Source organism: Gouania willdenowi, chromosome 1, assembly GCF_900634775.1.
Source record: "Gouania willdenowi chromosome 1, fGouWil2.1, whole genome shotgun sequence".
Lineage (NCBI taxonomy): Eukaryota > Metazoa > Chordata > Actinopteri > Blenniiformes > Gobiesocidae > Gouania > Gouania willdenowi.
In genome coordinates this window covers 17,126,130-17,144,407 of record NC_041044.1, presented here as the reverse complement: position 1 = coordinate 17,144,407, position 18,278 = coordinate 17,126,130, and the positions used below count along the sequence as shown (strand labels likewise).

The 18,278-nt window shown below is 38.4% G+C and overlaps 1 protein-coding gene across 1 annotated transcript; it reads right to left on the bottom strand.

Annotated features, from left to right (window-relative positions):
* Positions 1 to 5,265: 5,265 nt before the first annotated feature.
* On the bottom strand, positions 5,266 to 18,278 carry tlr3 (toll-like receptor 3). Its single transcript, XM_028454364.1, has 5 exons — positions 18,084 to 18,278; positions 11,091 to 11,543; positions 8,333 to 8,527; positions 6,338 to 8,193; positions 5,266 to 5,879 (listed from the first exon to the last, which is right to left on the bottom strand). Exons 2-5 carry the CDS (start codon positions 11,529 to 11,531, stop codon positions 5,648 to 5,650), a joined length of 2,724 nt encoding a protein of 907 aa, XP_028310165.1. The 5' UTR covers positions 11,532 to 11,543; positions 18,084 to 18,278; the 3' UTR covers positions 5,266 to 5,647.

Here is an 18,278-nt window from a genome sequence, read left to right as displayed (position 1 = left end):
ACAAATATGGATGTGTTAATTATTGACCTTCTGACTGGATCTGACCAACTTTGTCCCACTTTCTCTCTGTTTTCAATGTTTTATGCCATCTGCAAGCAGTGACGTGCCGTGAACTCTGGGTTTGGGTAGACAAGGCGTTGCAAAATCAACATCGTAAAACACCATTAAAGAAACATAAACAATTATTTAATATAACCTCCATCCTCTTCCAACAAAATATATCTCATGACACGGCAGCGCATCGATTGTTTGTGTTGGAAACACAAAAACACGGAGAAAATGACAACAACAACTCAGAACAGTTTCAGTGAGGTGCATCCACAAAGCCAATCCTACCATTCACTGTAGAAAATACGAACAATTTTCTGACTTTATCTTTGCTGAAGGTCTGGTAGCTCAGGTGTTGGTCTCCCATCTTTTAAAAGCTGTCATTTTTCCTCAAAAGAAAGTTTCTGTATCGTCTCTAGCGCTGTCATCCTGTCTGTAGTGTTATCCCGCCCACTAGCTAGAAAATGTAGCATCAGAGGCCACGCTGTATATATTCACTAACGCACTCTGAAGGTACGTATAGCATTTAGCATAGCACGTTTACGTCTAAAGGCAGCGTAGAGAGCTGCCTTTTTACCTAAATGGTTTTCATCTTGGGGAACTGACTGCACATGCGCAAACACATAAAAACACGCTATGGAAACAGAGGCAGAGCAGCAACGTGCTTTGGGGAGGGGGTGTGGCCTCCTCCTGCCTTACAGCGGAGTGAGACTGTGCAGCGTCTCTACCGTACCAGGAAATAGCGATGTTTAGTCATTGGGCTATGAAAAGCACCAAATGCTGGCACTTTCAAACTTATAGGTACTGTAGGCTATCGGAAATGGAAAAATAAATATTTTATAATTATATTATAATTAAAACAAATAATCAAAATACTAATTCACCCTCACTGCCTACCCTGACTGTACGTCACTGTCTGCAAGTTACCAATGTTTGGTCATGATAGGTTGCTATTGAAAACAGCACACTGCCTTTTAGCTAAAAAAAAAAAAAAAAAAAGACAGAGAGAGAAAGAAAAGAAAAACTGAACAAAACAAAACACGTTCATTTTGTATATGAAGTTTTCATGAAATAAAAAAAATGTCATGTACATGCATTTTTTTTATTCTTTATTTGAGTTTTCATAGTTTTAAAATGCATACAGAACATTAGAGAGCCGGGAGTGACCAAATAATAATAATAATAATAATACCAAGTTTCTTATTTAAAGAAGAGATAAAAATAGAAAAAAAGAAAGAAAAATAAATAAAATAAATAATTTAAAAAAAAAATGCTAACTATAATATACATTTTGATTATGTAATTGGGTCTCTTTGCATTGGTGTATGTCACACATTTATCCCAACAGGAATCAAACCAACCATGTTTGTCATTTACAAGGGCAGTCAACTCTTCCATCTTATAGATTTCTAATGACGTTTCTCACCATGATGTTAAAGTTGGTACGTCCAGGGATAACCATTTGTTTGTTATGGCTGTTTTGCTTGCAATCAGCAAGGCACTAATCACACACTTACCGTTTTTTCTCCAGTCCTGTGGAACACAACCACAAAACAGAGTTTTCATCTCAAAGGCTAGTGTACAGATTAACATGTCTTGCAGGGTGCCATGAATGTCCGTCCTGTATTGCCTGATTATGGGACAGTCCCAAAAAATATGTGTGTAGTTTGCTCTTTGATATCCACACTGTCTCCAGCAAACAGGGGTGTTTCCATCATAGTGAGCCTTCTGACATGGTCAGGGGTCTGCAACCTTTACTCTACAAGGAACCATTTTTGCCTCATCTCACCTGTATGAAAGTCTTCCTGGAGCCGAAAAAATACTTTCTCAATGAAGACAATACAGTTATTAAATTCTATACAATTAAAATGATATAGAATAATCTTTGATTTAATTTGATTTGATTTATATTGATCATGTAAAATAAAATGAAATGAATTAACATCAAGAAATAATGGTCTGTAGATGTTGCAGGAGGTGAGGTAGGAAGGTGGCTGAGTCATTGCACAATGTGATTTATTTTAAGGTTAACAAATTGTTATATCTTGAATTTATTTGACAATAATCATTAATAGCCTCTGTTAGAAAATAACAACTCTTTATTTCAATTTAATTTTTAAAGCTATAAGGAGCCACATGAAGCTCCAGAGCCACAGGTTGCAGAACCCTGGACATGGGGGAATAAAACACCTTTCTCCATCTTGTTGAAGTTGTACATTTCCATTGAGATTTACATATCAAGCCCCACTCATCTTCTGATATATTTAACATCATATGTTAAGTCAAAACAGATAGGAGATCACAATGATTTAAACTAAGGCCAAGTACACACATTGTGTTATATTTTTCTAACCACTAGATGTCAGTGTGCTACTCAAAGATTCAGCAGAATTGATATGGTCAAAAATGCTTTATAATATCTACTAATATGATACTGGAACCCACCCGTCCTTTTACGGACTCACATTCTCCAGAGCAAAGGCCTCAAATTCCTTAGATTCTGGAGGACTATAGTGTTTCAAATAGGGATGTAACGATTAATCGTGAGGCAGTTAAAAATCGATTCATAGGTATCACGGTTGATATTGATTTTCTGAAAATTGAATCGCAGTACTTTTTTTAACCAGCAGAGGGCACAAGTGTAGGCGGCGGGCGGAGTCTGCTAATACTTTCTTTCTGGCCGCCTTCTACTCTTAAATATGTTAATAAATGATTCATTACCCCTTAAGCACCGAAAGAATATCTGTATTATTACTTGAATATCTGTAAAAGTCACGTTTTTCTATTAGCTCTGTCTGCTAGCATAGCTTCTCTTCTTCACTGCAAGAATTTCTGCATGCCAACCGACCACTGTGTTACCAGCGCCCTCTGCTGATCCAAACAAATATGACGTAAATCATTGCAATCACGTTTTTTTTTTTTTTTTTAAAGTCCAATTGTTAAGGCACAAAATACATTTTCAGTTGCACTTTTAAAAAGAAAAAGAACTATTATGCAGTTTTGCATTGTTTATTATAGAACCAGAATTTAAATTAATAGGCTTCATTTTCATTTGTATTATTCCTTTATTTATTTCATTCAAGATTTATTTTTAGTTAAATTGCATTGTTTTGAATAGTTTATCAAGGGATTCTTTTGACAATGAAATATAAAAGGAAAATAATACAGTATTTTCTAGTTTTTTTCCCAAAAAAAAAAAATTGTCTACAGTCCCATTTTGTAAAATAAATCGTGAGAGAATCGTATCGCGAACCCAGTATCGTGAATCGAATCGTATCAGGAGTTGAGTGAATCGTTACATCCCGAGTTTCAAACAATGAGCAGCCTCTGTTCATTATAAAATTCAAGTTTTCAAATTGTAAGAGGAAACTGTGAGAAAAACACACAGACGCTCAATGTCAACTTTAAATTTTACTTAAGGAACTGGGAAATTGCTGATATGAAACCTATGATCCGTTGACTGCAGGTCGGTTAAGCCACTTCTCCTCACGTTTTTCATTTCATGTTTTGAAAAGAAGAAAGTGCTTTGTACCAATAACAATATCATGTAAACAAATCTGAGATACACATCACATCTAGGCTTGTCAAACCAAACTGTCTATCAGATGGTGTTGAAGTAAATATTTGATATGTTGTTGCATTACATTGAGTTTGAGCTCTTGAACTTTTGTAAAGTTGACTTTGAAAAAACCCAAAACTAAAGTATCTAAAGCCTAAAAAGTATCTGAGCATTGAAAACAGTATATGAAATATCTTCTTCAAAATAAAAGCAGATTAACTATTAAAAAGTTTAGAAACCAGAAGAAATTTAGAAATGGACTACAATAACAACTATGGTTTTGTGTAAACGGCTCTAAGACAAATCACTCCCAAAAAAACACTCCCTGCACTACATGAATTTGCATTTTTTTTTTTTTTATCCTGGGCAGGTAAGAGGTAAAATTCTGAAGAACCTTAAATGGCAACACAAACACAATACATGTCACTCAGTTACCATGCTCCTATGATCTTTGTGCAGTCAGAGACCTTTATATTTACAGACATATATGTATCATATTAACAATAACAATAATGAATAGTAACTTTATTTGTATAGCACTTTTCAATATAAATAAAAAAGTGCTTTATTGCATAAAATATCAGCACACAGTCTATATCAACACAAAATTCCACCAACTTAAACATTACATCATAAAAGTATTCCTCTAAAAATGCGTCTTGAAGAGCGAGGTAAAACGAGGAACAGATTCTGAAAGCCCGATTTCCTCGTTCCAGAGTCTAGGGGCCATCTGGCTGAGACAGGTATATATAAGCTATTACAATAGTAGAGATGTGAAGAAATAAAAGCATGGATGAGTTTCCCCAAATCTCTGGCTGAGATAACAGACTTGACATTGGCTTTGTTTCTCAAATAATAAAAACGTGTCTGAACCACTTTTTTATGATATGTTAACTTCTTATTTGGCCAAAGATATATTTACTGTGATAGAAAGCTGATGAAAATACAATACCTCATTGGAAAATATCTAATCTTAAAGGGGACATATTGTGAAAAATCCACAATTGCAGTCTTTTTTTTAACGCAAATTAGGTAACTTGAGTGTCCACACGACACACAAAATATAAAATAAATCCATCCCGTTGTTTTTTTGTGGTCTGTGTAAGTCTTACAACACAGAGAAAATTGCTCCATCTCAAATTTTACACATTTATGACGTCACAAATGAAATCGAGAAAGTAAATACCCTCCCCTCCACTAGTAACTCCACCCAAGGACTCCACCCCCAACCTAATGAAAACTTTTATCGCTAGCAAAGGAGTGATGGCTACCGATAAAACTAAATACAGAACACGCACACACACAGACTGCAGTCGCATTCTGAACGCACCTTATACAAACCCCGCGTAAACAAACAGAGCAAGCCGCGGAAACAAACTAGTGCGAAGTTGAAACATCTTTGTAACGGTTTCGGAACCGGACGTTAAGAACCGACTCCTATTTGGAACCGGTTCTCTGTGCCCAACCCTAATCACTGATCGTCCTGTAAAGAGAGAGAGACATGAAGTGAGTGAGAGCCTAAAGACACACCCACTCATGAATATGCATAAGTAGGCCCCAAAATGGCCTGATTTCATAAGCGCTCAGAAAGTGACTTTTCAGAGGCTGAATCTCTGGAAAACAGGCGAGTTTGGGAAAATAAACCTCAAATACTATGTTTTCGGGTTCCTATAACAAATGGAGATGGGTGAAAAATTGCATAATACTGTATGTCTCCTTTAAAACAGCTTTTTTATGTTGTTGACCTATGATTTTTTTTTTTTTTATAGTTTTTAGGCTCATTATGAACAGAAAAACGACCCCAACATGGAAGCAGAGGGATTTCCTTCCTCCCTCCGTGATGTGGTTTATGTCATAAATCATAGACTAGTAACACACCATAGAGACTTTTAGGTTCTACAAAGATGACTATATTTTTTTCAAGTTATATTGCAAACCTTATAACATGCCTCAGCATTTGGATATTTAAACACATGATTTACCTAAATTGAAAGGCAGAACTAGAAAAATAGTGCAACGTACAGGTACAAATCCATTCAGTTATTCCTTTAACTGATTAGTCATGCCAAGTGCAATGAGGAGTTTCTGCTGAAAGGCTGGTATCCTCTCCTTGTACACAGGCCAGTCCAGAAGGCAACATGAACGCAACATGCCTCTGCGGAGAAACAGTGCACGACTCAGTTTGTAGTCGTGCACCTCCTGTAGAAAGACCAGAACTACCGAGTCTCTGCTATGCTCAATGACCTGATGAAATGCGTGATGGGCTTTAAACCTGGGTGAGAAAAAACAAAAGTAGTGTATTAAAAAAAATTATTCTCACACAAAACATTTAAGCATACATCAAACTTGAAACAGACCTTGAAAATAAAACAATACTAGAGGTAGAATATTGGACCACGGGTTGTTTGACTCATTCACTGTTGGGGATGTATGTAATTAATTATGAATGACTTAACAAAGCCACAGTTTTGTAGTACAGTATCACTACTGTGATAGGTGCATGTGATTGAGTGAATAATATACCATGTAGTATAAGAATAAATGAGGAAATATGGTCATTTTTTACAACATTGGGGAAATCGGTACAATATGTATTCACCCCTAAGAGCAGATTTGGTCAATATAAATAACTTAAAGTGAATAGTTATTTAGAATTGACTACTTGTACGAAATCAATCTATTATAAAACAAAACTAAAAATTATGTGTTGAGGTAAAACATTTGACTTACTGTCTACACCAAGGGTCATTGAGAAGGCTTTCAGTGATGACGAAAATGATTTTTCTCGATTTTCTTAAGTTGCTCACAATAGATTCAATCATTGACATGCCAGGGATGAAGTCTCGATGTTCCAAACAAAAACAGTACCCTTTCTGCTCCAAAGGAACCAGTGTTCTGTCCACCCAGCGTTTTTCTACAGCAGCATGTATGATGTAAGCATCAAACTCGAATTCTCTGCCCTCTTTATCTTTAGCATCACTAAAACCTAATGTGCGGTTGATCATTATATTCCAGTAAAATTGGAACCTCCAGCCATGGAAGCGAACCAAAAGGGCAGTCAAGGTAAGAATGATAACCGCTGTGCTGCTTAATATAAAAAGAGCCTCAAATGGGGTCGCATCTTTACAAGAGCTGGGGTCAAAGTCAATTACTGGGCGGTTAGAGTACACCAGTGGAGTGTTACACATGTACTGATGCCTGACTCCTGGTATACTGGTCACATTTGTGCTGTTTAGCCATGTCACAAACCACAGGATGCTCTCACATGTGCAGTCATATGGATTCTTTTCCATCATGAGCAAGCTAAGGTTCGTAAAAGGAGTTCGAAACACTTCAGGTCTCACAGTGGTGATGAAGTTTTTTGCCAAACGTAAAACACGCAGTGATGTCAGATCATCAAAAACAGTTTCCTTGAAATTGTTAAGAATATTGTTACTAAGGCTGAGCTCCTTGAGATGAGTCAAACCTTTCAAAGTCATCAAAGGAATCTCATCCAATCCATTATAATCCAGCTGCAAGGTTGTGAGCTTCTGAGCTTCTTTTAGAAACAACACCGGCCCACCGAGGTTGCCACTCTTCCACAGACGAGCCAAGTTATTGTGCTGGAGTCTCAGTACCTTCAGGTTAACGAGACCTTGCAGTAGGTTTTCTTTGATGTTTGCTATGTTGTTGTTGCTCAGATCCAGGATGTTAAGCTTAGACAGATTTTGGAAAGCAGAGAGATCCAGGTTCAAAGCCATAGCTCGAAGGCTTTTTCCCAAAGTTAACACTGTAAGATTAGGTGTATGGACAAATGACTCTGCGGTGAGGTTGAGTGACTGTCCATTATTAGCCATGTAAAGCTCTTGCAGCTGACCAAGACCTTCAAATTCTTGACCAGTGAGATTCTGTTTGATGAAATTGTGATCTAACAGAAGAGTGGTTAAGTTTCCAAAGAATGAGAAGCTTCCAGAATTTATACGGGTAATAGCTGTTCCAATCAGATTCAACGTTCTGAGAGGAGAATTTGACAAAGACACAAAGGTCTTTTTGGTGATGTTTTTGAGGGCTGCATAACTACTCCAACTCATGTCAAGTTCTGTAAGACTTGTAAGGCCTGTAAAGGTGTTCTCTGTGATTTCTCGCACTGCAGTTTTCTGCAACATCAAACTCTCCAAGGTGCTTAGAGGTTGAAAAGAGAAATCATCAATGATTGGTGTTGAGGAGGTATGACTCTTTACCAGGGCTTTCATTAGCTGAAGGTTTTTCAACGATTTCAGCCCCAGAAACGTACCCTTAGTCACATGCTTGAGGTTGTTGTTGCACAAAATCAGAGTCTGAAGTCGAGGCAGCCACCGAAATGATCCGTCTTCAATTTTTCCCATGCCATTGCTCGATAGATCCAGAACGGTTAGGTTTGTTTTTCCCAACCCTCTGAAAGTTGTGTTTGTAAGGGTAACCAGCTTCATCTTCTGAAGAGACAGATTCTCAATGGCTGTTTCTGAGAGTTCTGAGCATACTTTAGATATGACCAAAGTTCCCATGTTGCATTTATCCAGTATTAGTGTATGAAGGCCAGAAATTGGATGAAAGCAACCAGATTCAAACTGCAAAAAACAAAAACAATACAACTTGTTCAGTGAGATATAACAAGGAAACAAGAAACACATGTACAGCCATATTCATGTAACCATTCCACATTATACAACATTATTTCATTTCTATCTTCCTTTGGGACTTTCTTACTGTTTTTAGAGAAAGGGCTGACAGGTTGAGAACTTTCAGAAAGGACGATTCATTGAGAAAGGCAAAGTCATCTCTCTTCAGTGTAGTAAAGTCATTGAATGCCAAATTTAGGCCCACCAGGCTTGGCAGCTGAGATATCGAACCAAGCTTGGCTGTCTTTAGATTGTTGTTGGAAACATCAAGAAACTTCAGCTTCTGTAAAAGCCAGAAAAATACAACAAAAATGTACAATTACATTCAAACAAAATCACATGAAATTAATGAACTTCAAATGTTGGTGGTTATCACTTTTGGTGCAAAAATAAAGTCAAACAAAAATGAAAACACTTTTTACATCTAAAGAGCAAAGAAAAAATGTTTACTAGTAGTTTGCAACCTGTTGGCTGGTACCCCTCTTGCAACTTCAATTCAAAATAGTTATTATTATCATGATATCTTATTTAAACCTTGGAGGGGTGACATCACATAAAATGCCACGGATGTCCCAGTTATCCACAAATTTGTTTACTAATCTTGGTTCAAATTTGGCCTCGGTTATTACGCTGAATTTGAGCCTGTATCAAAAAAATAATTTCAGAAATAGATTCCCTAACCTAGGCAAAGAGGTATTACATGACTTTCTATGTCATCTAGACCAAAAGATTTAATCAGCTAAAATCCATGATGGCTGCCTTCAATTTGGATAAATGCTAAAAGTAGGAACCAGCAAACTGTATTGTCTTAAAAGCACACTGTGTAACTGTTGACCACAAGGGGCGCTAGACCGGTAACTTTCACACAAGCGCCCCTAGTGGCCACAAGCGCTGCAGCACTGTCGCAAAAATCAACAAACAGTCATTCGGGCCAGCTTCCCTTGTCAACTGATTGTGTATGCAGACAGTAGTTGTCCTGTAACTTCGGAATAAGGCTTGGCTCTCAGGGCTGGATCGGTCGGGCTAGGGTGCGAAGCGGGGCTGGGCTCAAGCCACGGGTACAGTCTATAGGCTGGAGTATGGGCTGGAGGAGCAGAGCTTCCCTGGCCTTGCCGCCATTGTCGGCGCCCTTCGCTGAGGGTCGGCACGGGAGCTGGGGTCGGGTCGGACGGGCGACCTCACGCACGCCGGGTCAACCGTCCCCTCCAACCCCGCTCGGAGCTTTGATACTGTCAAGCGCTGTATATTGGCCTGAGGATACATTTAAAATAACTCATATGGGTCAACTCTTTAGGTCAAAAAGTCCACGGTGTGCCTTTAATTATATAAAACATGTTTCATTATTTTTTTCTTTTAAGTTCACAGTAGTTAACATAGCAAGGTCTGATATGGGAAGTATTTACCATACCTGTCAAACTGCAAGATTTACATAAAATGAAATGGCACACCAGAGGAAGACAGAGCACTGGTTACCAGAAATGTCATCAATTATAATGGTAGGAGTTGTATAAGTATAAACAACCTATATTATATAAATAACAGTTGGAGTTTATAGGCAAACTATCTATAGAAATAAACTTGTAAATATTAAAGAGTATCTTGAGTCAGTTCAACAAACCATTGGCAAACCAAAGGCCATCTCAGAAATTTGGCTTGACTCAGTGAAAGGTATGGATTTTGAAATGAACAGGTATGAAATGAACTATAACAACAGGAAAAATAAAAAAGGAATGGGTGTTGCATAAGAACATTAAACTATAAACTGGTTGAAAGTATGACAAAGACTGTTGATGGTGTGATTGAGTGCTTTACCTGGGAGTTGTGCATGGAAAACAAAACAACTATTTTGGTTAGTTGTGTATATAGAACAACAAGCTCCAATGTTGACACTTTTCAGACTATCACAGTTGAACTTGCACAGTCCTGTCAGAAGGTTACCTTCATCTGTCAGTGTAACTTTCTTATTCCAAAGAAACATGTGATGGCATGAGTTTGTTATACCCATGCTCAGTATGCAAATTTGTAGTAGTGTTGTTGATTGATCCTAGACAAACTCTTGACATTTTAGTCAAAGTATTTCAATTTGGTGTATTTTGTTGTAAAAATGTAAAAGTGAGTGCCTTCTATGGGTTGAAACCCGGCAATTACAATCACATTTTACTACTGGCTAAAAATTATAGGTTTGTGACACTTTGGTGGCTTTTCACATCACTGTTGGCCCCGCCCCTCCTATAAAAATTAGCAGCTGTGACTGCATTCTGTGGCGTGTAGGTTGGATTGAGAAAACTGTGAATAGAGAGGTATAGTGAGTATTGAGTAAGTAGTTAGCAGAGCATAGATTGTTCTTTGGAGATTTTACAGTATAAACTGGGCGTGTCTTCAATGCTCCTAGGAGCCCCGCCCATAATGAAGGCATTTTTTTTATTTCCCCCTTGTGGCAACAAACCAGAGGTTTAGTTACTGTTTAAAGAAACTTTTGCCCTTTGTCTTTGCAGTCTTCTACGGGACTCCAGATTCCACAACGCAATGTGCGAAAAAAGTCATATGACGATTTGTCGACAAACTGATCTGATTAAACTGTCTTCCTAGTGGCAATTTCAACCTTTGTTAGTAAATTCACCTATTTTGTTAAGAAATACTTTAGATTTGTAGATCCTTACACTATGTCTATCAGTTTTAGTGATCATCCCAAGCAACTTCATAGGCACTAGTGTAAGACAAATGTAAGAACTGTGACTGGTGATTATTGCCATTTGCACTCTATATATTGTGTACTTTCTCTTTTTTGTGTCTAGAAGTTTGATTGACCCTATCTGTAGTAAAAATGGGAGGGGGCAACTGTTTACCTGGAGTGCAGAGAATGGTTCCCCTTGCAGTTTAAGCCTGTTACTAGCTAAATTTAGCGATATCAGGCTGTTGCAGTAGCTTAGCTCTTCTTTCTTCAGCAGATGCACTTGGTTTTTATTCATGTCAATAGTCTGTAACAGCGGTAGCTTCTGACACAGGTACTCATTTAGCTTTGCGATGCTGTTGTGGCTGACGTTCAGGTGTATGATGCCAGGGTACAGGCTAAGAGAGGACAGCTCAATTCCCACCATTAGGTTGTGAGACATATCCAGACTTGTGATGTTCCATGGAAGATCTGAAGGAATATTCCTGAGGCTGAGGTGACTGCAGTCAGCTCTGCCATATTCTACTACACAGGAGTTGTTCTTCAGAGAGCCAATGCAGTAGTGTGGTGCTACCATGAAATAGCACAGGACAAACAGGAGTGGCTGGCAACACATCACTTCAATTATCTATGAAAAAAACAAATAAATTCATGAGTACAATCATTTTGATCACATTAACACATTTAAAATTATCAAATAACTTCACTGCGTTATTTCTCTTAGAAAGTTTGACCCTTATCCATGCATTAATTTTGACTAAAATTAAAATGATAGAGATGCTCATATAGGGCTGAAATCCAGAAACAGGATATATTTCAAGGGGGAGGGGTCCAAGAAAGCAACATTTAAATGTACTGAAGTTTGACATAAACACACACAGGTGGTTATTTACAGTCATGAATTCCCAATTACGATAGAAACCATGATTCGGTGGGGGGCATTGCCTCGTGGCTTGTGCTGTTCGGTGGGCGGCGGGGGCTGGGCTACTGTCCTTGCGCCGTCTGGGGCTGTGCGGTCCTGCTGGACTGTGGCCGGTTCGTGGGCTGGGGTGGGGGGGGGGGGCGCTCCCCGCGGGGCTTCGCCCGGGGCCTGACTTTAGCAATAACTAAATCACGCTGGCAGTGTCAAAAAAAAAAGGTGACCTGGGGTGATCTGGGGGGCTCGGTCGGTGCGCCTGGGGGCTGACGGTGCGGCATGCAGCGTCCCCTCGTTGCCCAGGGCAACCGGGGGTGTGGTTGTTGTCCCTGGGCGGGCTGTTCCCAGTGCTGCTTCTATTTTGGGTCCTTCTGGCCTGGGGTCCGGTCCCTACTGGCTCTGGGCGCCACCCGTTCGGCGCAGCTCTGGCCGTCTGCTGGAGTCTCGGGGGCGGGGGTGGGGGTGGTGGGGTGGATGTTGGCGGGGGGCCTTGGGGTTGGGGGTTTGGGTCGGTGGCGGGGTGCGCTGGGTCCTCGGCTCTTTGGTGCTTTCTTGGGTGCGTGTGTGGGGGGCAGTGGCTGCCTCTCGGCTTGGTGTCTTACGGGCGCCTGGAGGGCTGCTCGGCTGTGAGGGGGTTGCTTTGGCTCCCTGGCCCCCACTCTTTCTGCTGGCCTGGCTGCATCTTCGTGTCCGAGGCAGCGCTTGGGTTTGCAGTGGCGGTTCTTGCACATACATTGGTCTACGATGCACTAGCATGCCTTGGACTGTGGGATAAAACTTGTAGTGGGCTTAACTTTAGACACGTTGATCCCAAATACCTGTTTTAGGTATTACCACTCACTCCTTCCCTCCATTATACCTAAGCCTCACACCTACAACTTCACATCTCACTCTCACTTTACAATAATCAACTCTTTCCCACCCTTCCATTTTCTACCTTGAATCTCTCCTCCCTGCTCCCTTAAGTCCATGTTGAGCGTTACTGACTTGACTTGACTTAACTTGTCAATGATCATAATGCTACACAATATTGATTGAAACTTTGATTGCTGTTTCACATTTACATTTTTCTCACTGAAACAATCCGGCTCAAACAGGATGTTGTGATGACGCAAACAAACACTGCGGCCAGCACGTGCTTGTCCGGATATCGGCCAATGTGTCCGTGGAGCGGCAGTATTTCAATACATCTGAACAATAAAGTGTTTACTTATTTTGTAGTGTGGAATGTTAGAAAAGGCTTGATGATGTGATGTTACTCAAACAGAGAACAATAGTCAGCAACAATAGGTTGACGCATATTAACCTGTTGGTTACATACATTTTAACCTTCACCTTAATATATACAGTACTCTACAATTGAATACATATAATGTAAAATGTATCGGAGATTTTAGATGCAGTCCGTTAAAATCTGATATTTGTTTTCTGGCTGAAATCGGACAAATATCTGATATTAATATCGGATCGGGACACCCCTAATTAATATATGGGTCCAAATTAAAAATAAAACTGTAAAAAAGGAAGAATAAACAAACACATCTCTATTTCCTTCATGGGGGAAATGAAATGTGGAAGTAAGAAAAGTATAACAGCGGAGTAGAGACTGGAGAGTGAACACCTGCAGAATCTATATTGCCTAGTTTGAGTTGGCAACATTGGTGGATACAATATGACTCCGACTCAGATTATGTTTGCAATCATTGTTTAATATTTTAATTGTCTATTTGGTGTCACGCACATGGTATGGGGCGTCAATTGTAAAGTTGTGCATAATAAAATCAACTTTATGCAACATTTAGCAACAAACTATATTCAAAAAAACATGTGTGAAATTTTTTTTGTTACTTTTCACCAGATTTACCGCAATATTTGTGTAATTTGTGATATTTATTTTCTCGTAAAAAATATAATGGCAATGTTAAATCTAAATGGTAAATGTAAATATTAAATCTAAATGTTGAATCTAAATCAAAGTGTAAATGTAAATGTTTAATCAAAATGTTAAACCTAAATATTAAATCTAAATGTTAAATCTAAATGTTAAATCTAAATTTTAAATATAAACGTTAAATATAAATGTTAAATGTTAAATCTAAATGTCACGGGTGAAGCTAAATATGCAAATTATAGCAAATCATAAAACATAAAAGCTTGCGAATTTGCATAATAGCTAAATATTTTGTTTCACCTGTGACATTTAGATTTAACATTTATATTTAACATTTAGAATTTAGATTTAACATGGACATTATATTTTCACAAGAGAAAAAAATATCACAAATGTTACAAGTATTGCTGTAAATCTGGTCAAAAGTAACAGAAAAATTCAAATACTTTTTTGAAACGTGGTTTCCTAAATGTTGCAAATAAGGCCGGCCGATCAATCGCTGCGATTTCCATGATTTTGGGGGATCGGCCGATCCTTACATATGAAACCAATCTTTTCCGCCGATCTTTTCTACCACCACAAAGGTCTTAAAGTGGGTCATAAAGTCAGCCACTGTCCCGTTCTACTTTGAGTTGACTGACAGACCCGCCCACCAGCTCATGTGTGCGTGTGTGCTAACACCACGATTAGCTTAGCATGTCGGCAGTTCGGGGGTTTTACACAAAAAAAGAGAGAAAAGGATCACAATTTGTAATTCCTGTAACGCGGAAATAGGCCTTGGTGGAGCTGCAAACAAAACGCTACCTCATTCACCATTTAAGAAAGGCCATGACTATCGATACAGAAACATATCAATAGACTGCCAGTCTATCATACGCAGTGCCCTCTTTGGCCAGTTTAGGTCACGTGATAGGTGCACCATGTGACTTAAAGTTCAGTCAGTTTTATTTTAGATCACATTTATTTTTAGCTACCCCGCTTACCCTTTTATTTTAGCGTTATCCCAATCCCTAACCCTAACCCTAACCCTATCCCTAACCTTATCCCTAACCCTAACCCTAACCCAGGAAATACCCTAAAATGTTTATTTTCGTCGGATATGTATTTTTAAAGGTGGAATTTGCCGTGGTAAATATGTTAAAATGAAAAAATATATATGTCGAAAGTGGGATTCAAACCCACGTTAGCGGAAGGAAGAATCCTTGAATGTAGCGCCTTAAACCACTCGACTATCCTGATACGGTAAAATCACAGGCACATAACGTGTCTCTAGACACTTTCTTTAAGAAAACACCACACCGCTGAGTATGCAGCATTTGAAGCTAGAGATCAAGCTAATGCTAAAGTTACAGCTAACAGAGCCAGGGGTCTGCTGAGACTGCCTATTTGTGAAAAGAGCAAAGCTACTAGGAGGAAAGTTATGGAGTTCAACGCTTTGGATTTGAAGAAAAACCTTCCACTAATGTATAAGTGACTGTAATAAGTCTGAGAACAACTAACCTGTGTCATGCATACACAGAGTTTGCAGGCTGGAACAGAGAACAAGCAAACCCTGCGCTCACTAGCACATGTCTGAATATAAAATGGTGGATTGAGTGGATTGATGGTGATAATCTACTCGCCCGCCTCCCCACAACAAAATCGGTTTCCACCAGTCACGGGAGCACATAGACAACCAGCGAAGGTGGAGTTACGTTGTTAGAGCCGTTAAATGCCATAATCTACATTGTTGATCTTTTAAATGCTTTTAATTCATATGAATCCTTTTATTCTCTCCTACCTGTTGTTTAACTTAGTGATTTACAACTGACAGCAAGTCTATCCCTCCATGTTAAAGTGTATCTCCCATATTAAAGCAAATGTATCGAGTGATGTATGATATATCATAATAAATAATAACACTGCTTAATTTGAGCAACTTTACTCTCTCATTATTTATGTTACAGTAGGTGCTGAACATTTCAAGATGCATTTTGGATTTATTTTGGCAGGTCCATAATACAGCTTTCAAAACTTATGTTACAGAAAGGAAAAATAATAATATAAAAACAGTTAGATTGGTACATTTGTTTTCATTCCTTATTTGTGAAGCGAAATTTGAGACATTCTATATATATATATATATATATATATATATATTTTTTTTTTTTTTTTTGCTGCCCCCCCGGCAAGAATCTCAAACTCCACCTATGGTGTCACGTTCATTCTGTCATTAAACTTTGACTTATGACAATGTTACATATGCTGCACTTTATTATTTCTGTAGAATGTTTAACTTTTAGCTTTTGTCCTGTCAGCTGTTGCAAGTTATTTTTAGAATAATATTTTTACATTTAAATATCCACAAAGCTGCTGCATTTGGACATTTTTAATTTTTGCACTGCAAGGAAACTTAAAACTCAGGACACTTTATTAGTGGTTTAAGAAGTTTTGTTAGTTTGTCCTGCAGATTATTATTTTATCATCCACCCTGTGATTTTGTTTATTTGTCAAACCAAAATACTGCTGTGCACTTTATTTTTGGCAAAGAGCTCCAAACAGGTCTGCAGTGTAACCTGTTGAACACCTTTATTTAGTTTTTAAAATGTGAAAAAATAAAAGACTAAAGGAAGTTATATAATTTAGTATTTTGATTAGCAATGTTAAATTTTGAATTTATATTTGAAATACCTACCTCGTGTGCAGTTAAAACAACACGTTTATATTGTTTCACAGGTATTGTTGAATGTTTTACAATATAATAAGATTGGTACAATCAAGGTGTATGATGTCAGAGGGGTGTTCCATAAAGGAGAGTTAAACTCTGAGTCTATCCATAAACTCTGGGTCAACACACCCCGCGATGGGAAACTCTGGGTATCGGATTCCATTACAGCTGGTATGAAGTGGGTCAATCAACCCTGATTATGTAAACCTTGGGTTACTTACGTGAATGCGCGCGATAAAAAGCCATCATCAATGGATTGAAGATGAGTCGAGCTGCCATGGCAACCACCCGGAAAATAGTGATTTATTCACCCTAATGGGTGAAATAAGCCGGTGTTTGAGGAATATGAGCCTGTTCTAAAGGTGCGTTCAGTCTTCAGTGATTATAGTGGCTTAAATCACCCGTAATTAGTCACAATTTTTGGTCGCTTCATCACTTTATTGCTTCAGTGACATGACGAGCGGTGAATAATATGAATAAATTGTCTCTGAGGAGACGTGTCAGCAGCATAAGATGGCTGCATAGAGAGCCCTCCTGTTACACTGGATATAAAGACAGTAAATGCCGCTTGATATCACATCATTTATATTGATTTTTAATGTAATATTGTCATCAGTCATCTCGACGTCCTAAAAAAACACTGAAGCAGGACGCTAACCTGTGACCCATCGCTTCCAAGAGCAGCGTCACAACTCACTGTGCCATCATATCTTCAAAGAGCCGTGATCTACAGATTTAACTGTATAACAATATAAAACAACAATCGAGTCTTAAAAGTGGATTTATTTAAATTATCATCTCCTCCTTCATATTATCCACAGGTTTGTATTCAGTGAACTTTACTACAGACGTCAGTAGATGTTTTAATGCAGATCAACCTCTCAGTGTGTTTCACTTAATGATCTGTGTCCACAATGCTATAAAGAAAAACTACCGTTTGCACAAAAAAAAAAAAAAAAAAACCTAAAGCAACACAACCTTAGTAATGATGTGAACACGTCTGTGGTGTGTGATGTTACTAATGTGTTTTAGAGAAGAGTGTTAAGGTTTATTAAAGTGTTCAGAAACAGTGTTCATGTGGGCGGAGCCAGGTAGAAACCCAGTGTTTCTTTGATAAAACCTGCCAGCAACCAGGTTTAGTTCACGGACAATGTTGCCATGGTAACATACTCAGAGAAGAACATACCTCACGTTTAGGAATGGGATACTCAGAGTTTCCCTTATTTCAGCCTGAACATACTCAGAGTTTGAACATAACCCGTTTTATGGAAAACCCCTCAGTTATTAAAAATAATAATAATAATAATAATAATAATAATAATAATAATAATAATAATAATAATAATAATAATAATAATAATAATCGGGATAAGCCAAAATCGGCATTTGCTAGTCAGGCTTTAAAAAAAAATCGGTGCACCCTAGTTGCAAAAAAGTTGCTGTTAATTTTTATAGGCACCCCATAACATGGCAATGGCAACCTTACCTTTAATTACATCTCGATGTTTGTAGTTTGGCTATCTAATACGTCGTTGTGAGTGTTGTTATTACAACCATTACTTTTTTTAATGCACAAAATCTCTGTTTTACACACAGATGTACAGCACAGTTTAACCTGCATGTTACGTTATATAACATCAAATCTTAATCTCACCGTGTGTTTAAAGCGCTGATCTGACTTTCTGCTGCCTCACAGCTTCTGTTTTCATTCAAATGAGTTGAGGAGACGCGTCTCTCACATGTCAGACAGACAGGAAAAAGTCTAGGAATATATAGAAAACCACATACGTCTATGGAGCAACAACAAACCGAATCTCCGGTTTCGTTTCCTCATCGGTGCGTCAGTGTT

Coding starts and splice junctions, on each gene's coding strand:
- tlr3 (XM_028454364.1), bottom strand. CDS start 11,531: ATGTGTTGCCAGCCACTCCTGTTTGTCCTGTGCTATTTCATGGTAGCA. Junction 8,528..11,090: donor AACCATTCTCTGCACTCCAG/GTAAACAGTTGC, acceptor TGGCTTTTACAG/AAGCTGAAGTTTCTTGATGT. Junction 5,880..6,337: donor AATGACCCTTGGTGTAGACA/GTAAGTCAAATG, acceptor TTTCTCACCCAG/GTTTAAAGCCCATCACGCAT.